The following is a 3,239-nucleotide window of genomic DNA, read 5'->3' as shown; positions in this document are numbered from 1 at the left end:
CTCCCTCCAGCCACTTTTGGTTCGTTTTTTTTTTCTGTTTGTCTCCCCGCCCCAGTCCAGTGTCGTCTGCTGTCGTTTACCTTTTCTAGCCTCATTCGCTTTTGGTTTATTTTTTCTGACCACCTTCACTTTTGGTTTGTTTGTTTTTTCCGACACCCTTCTCTTTTTGTTTTTCTGACCTCGTTCACTTTTGGTTCGTTATTTTTTCTGATCCCTCCACTTTTGTTTCTCCCCCCTCCCCCTTCCCCCACCCCTTCCAGTCCAGCGTCGTCTGCTGTCGTGGCACGGCCTGCTGACCCTCGCCATCTGCATACCACTGGCCGTGCTGTTGTTGTGTCGCCAGCTGTTGTGCCGACCAACGAAACCCCGGTACCAGGTTCGTCGAGATTGGCGGGAACTCCCAGACACGCCAGGAAGTTTGTCGTTCCAAGAAAAGTTCTTACTTTGGGACAGATTCAACGCCCCACCAGGGTTCGGACCATACGCTGGAAGAAATAGTGACCGTTACCTCATCTACCGGTGCGACTCTGAGTCTATGTCGGGCTGTGGTGGGTGGGCCGACAGGTTGAAGGGGATCCTGCTCGGCTACAATATAGCTAATCTGACAGGTCGGGCGCTAAAAATAGAAATTCTGAAACCAATGTGCGATCTGTCCTTATATTTGGCCCCTAATAAGGTGGATTGGCTCCTACCTAGCACGTTTTCTCCAAAGCCTCATGAGTACAGGACTGTTATTCTTACGGACAGCCGAGACTTTAAGTACACCATTCACGAACAGAACTTTGACACACTGTTTCAGCAGACAAAGCATGTCTATTTCCAGGCAAATTTGGATTACCTCACTGGTTTGCGAGAGACTCTCGTCTACCCAAAGGAACTATCTTGGATGAGATACACGTCGCCCTCAGATATCTACGCCGCTTTATACAAACATATCTTTAAATTAACACCACATCTACAGGGGGAACTTCAGGCTCTTCTGTCTGCCCACTTGCCCTCAAAGAATCATCGGCTTGTCTGCGCGCACCTACGTATGGGCATAAATCCCTCAAACCACCTCGACTCCGTAACCATCAACTCTGTCTCGAACTTGCCGCAAGTCTGGGACTTCCTGAAGGAGCATGCGCCTGCGCAGAGTGACGTGGTGTTTGTGATGAGCGACTCCCAGCAGGTTCTTAACATGGCGCTGCAGCAAAGTTTCCGGGACAGAGTGCTCCTCATTCCCGGCTCTCTCCACCACGTAGACCGATATAATGAACACACACGCCCGGAGGACATGTGCTCTGCCTTCCGCCGCCTCATTCTCGAGTTTCATCTGCTCGTCAACTGTCACGTTTTGCTCAAGTCCAAGAGTGGCCTCAGCAATCTCGCTTCTTCCCTCAGAGGGACGGATCGAGACCTCTTTTACTTCCACAGGAACGGTTCTATTACACCTACTGGACGGAATGACTTTGCCTTTGTACCTTGATTGATGCAAGCCAGGGATTTCGTTTTGGCCTGTTTCTTATTAAACGTATTTTTTATAATAATGCTATTTATTACGTGGGCATGCTCATCAACTATCATCATCATCAATGTCTTTCGCCCCTGGCAGGGTATAGGCCACATACAAGCTCCCTCCAATTATCTCTGTCCTGGGCTATCCTTCCAAGCTCGGTCCAAGTGAGCTTAATCTCTCTCATGTCCCTTAAGACACATCCACCCCATGTTTGTCGTGGCCTACCCCTGCCTCGTGCTCCCTGTGGGTTCCACTACAGCGACTGTCTTGTAATGTTTCCGCTCTGCTCTCTGAGGGTGTGTCCCATCAATCGCCTCTTTCTTATCCCTATTTCTACTGCTATACCTTTATTTTTGTTTTGTCCTTTCCCACAGTTCTTCATTTCTTATTCTATCTTGCCACTTAATGTTCAAGATACTCCTCATACATCTGTTGATGAAAGCCTGGACTTTACTCAGCACTGTCTTTGTTGTTTTCAAAGTTTCGAAGCCGTAGAGGAGCCCAGAAATGACTAGAGTTAAAGAACGAATCTTGGTGCGCCGTGAAATATTGCATGCTTTCCAACACCCCTTGATAAGCTGTTCAGCTCCTTGGTCTTTTCCTGCTTGTGAGCATGTGTGTGAGAAAGCAGCGCAAGGTCATCGACGAAGTCCAAGTCGTCCTGCTGCTGCCAAGGGGTCTTCTGTATTCGATTACGCTTGCCCCTGGTGGCTTCTTTCTTGACCAAGTCGATTGCCAGTAAGAAGAGAAAAAGAGAGACAAGCATCCCTGTCGCAATCCTGTCTGTACTTGGAATGATTCTGAGAGATGTCCTTCATGGAAGACTTGGCAGTTTGTTCCACAAGGTGGCCTTCACAAGCTTGACGATTTTGCCAGCTATTCCATAATGCCGCATGAGTTTCTACAGAGTTCCCCTGTCTCTGCTGTCAAATGCCTTTTCATAATCAATGAAGTTGACCACGAGTTGTGAATTCCATTCAAGCGATTGCTCAACAATGAAACGAATAGTAGCGATCTGGTCCACACATGATCGGTTTTTGCGGAATCCTGCCTGGTTTCCTCGGAGCGAACTTCTCATCTGTTGGCAGCTTGATTCTCTCCAGGAGTTTCCTGTTATAGACGTTCCCCGGTATGAACAGAAGTGTTATACTTCTGCAGTTGTTACAATTGCTGAGGTCTCCCTTCTTTGGCAGCTTGATTAGGTGGCCTTCCTTCCAGTCCAGGAAAGCGCAAAAACTGTTTCTTTATTTAAACGATTGTACTTTCACTTTCAACCTTTTCTTGCTTCTTTTAGACTTTTAAAATTTGAATTTCAACAAATTATTTCTTCATCATTTACAACCAATATCACAGATTAAGAAACTGCAAAAAGAAAAGAGTAACATGTAATTTTGAGGATTTATCTTTTTCTCTATCCCACGATCCATTGGTGTGTCCGTCGTTGTCGTCGTCGTCCTCTCTCTCTCTCTCTCTCTCTCTCTCTCTCTCTCTCTCTCTCTCTCTCTCTCTCTCTCTCTTTCTGTCTGTCTGTCTGTCTCTCTCTCTCTCTCTCTCTCTCTCTCTCTCTCTCTCTCTTTCTCTCTTTCTGTCTCTGTCTCTCTGTCTCTCTCTCTCTCTTTCTCTCTTTCTGTCTCTCTCTCTCTCTCTCTCTCTCTCTCTCTCTCTCTCTCTTTCTCTCTTTCTGTCTCTGTCTCTCTGTCTCTCTCTCTCTCTCTTTCTCTCTTTCTGTCTCTCTCTCACT

The 3,239-nt window shown here is 47.0% G+C and overlaps 1 protein-coding gene across 1 annotated transcript in view; it reads left to right on the top strand.

Moving 5' to 3' along the window:
- Positions 1 to 2,732, top strand: part of LOC101849567 — a 10,554-nt gene extending 7,822 nt beyond the window's left edge. The window contains exon 2 of the mRNA XM_005110190.3: positions 261 to 2,732. Within this exon, the coding sequence (XP_005110247.1) occupies positions 261 to 1,468 (1,208 nt within the window). The 3' untranslated portion in view covers positions 1,469 to 2,732. The remainder of the gene's footprint in view (positions 1 to 260) is intronic.
- The last annotated feature ends 507 nt before the right edge of the window (positions 2,733 to 3,239 follow it).

This window comes from Aplysia californica, unplaced genomic scaffold (assembly GCF_000002075.1).
Source record: "Aplysia californica isolate F4 #8 unplaced genomic scaffold, AplCal3.0 scaffold00863, whole genome shotgun sequence".
In the NCBI taxonomy this organism is placed as follows: domain Eukaryota; kingdom Metazoa; phylum Mollusca; class Gastropoda; order Aplysiida; family Aplysiidae; genus Aplysia; species Aplysia californica.
This window is presented reverse-complemented; position numbering and strand designations above follow the sequence as displayed.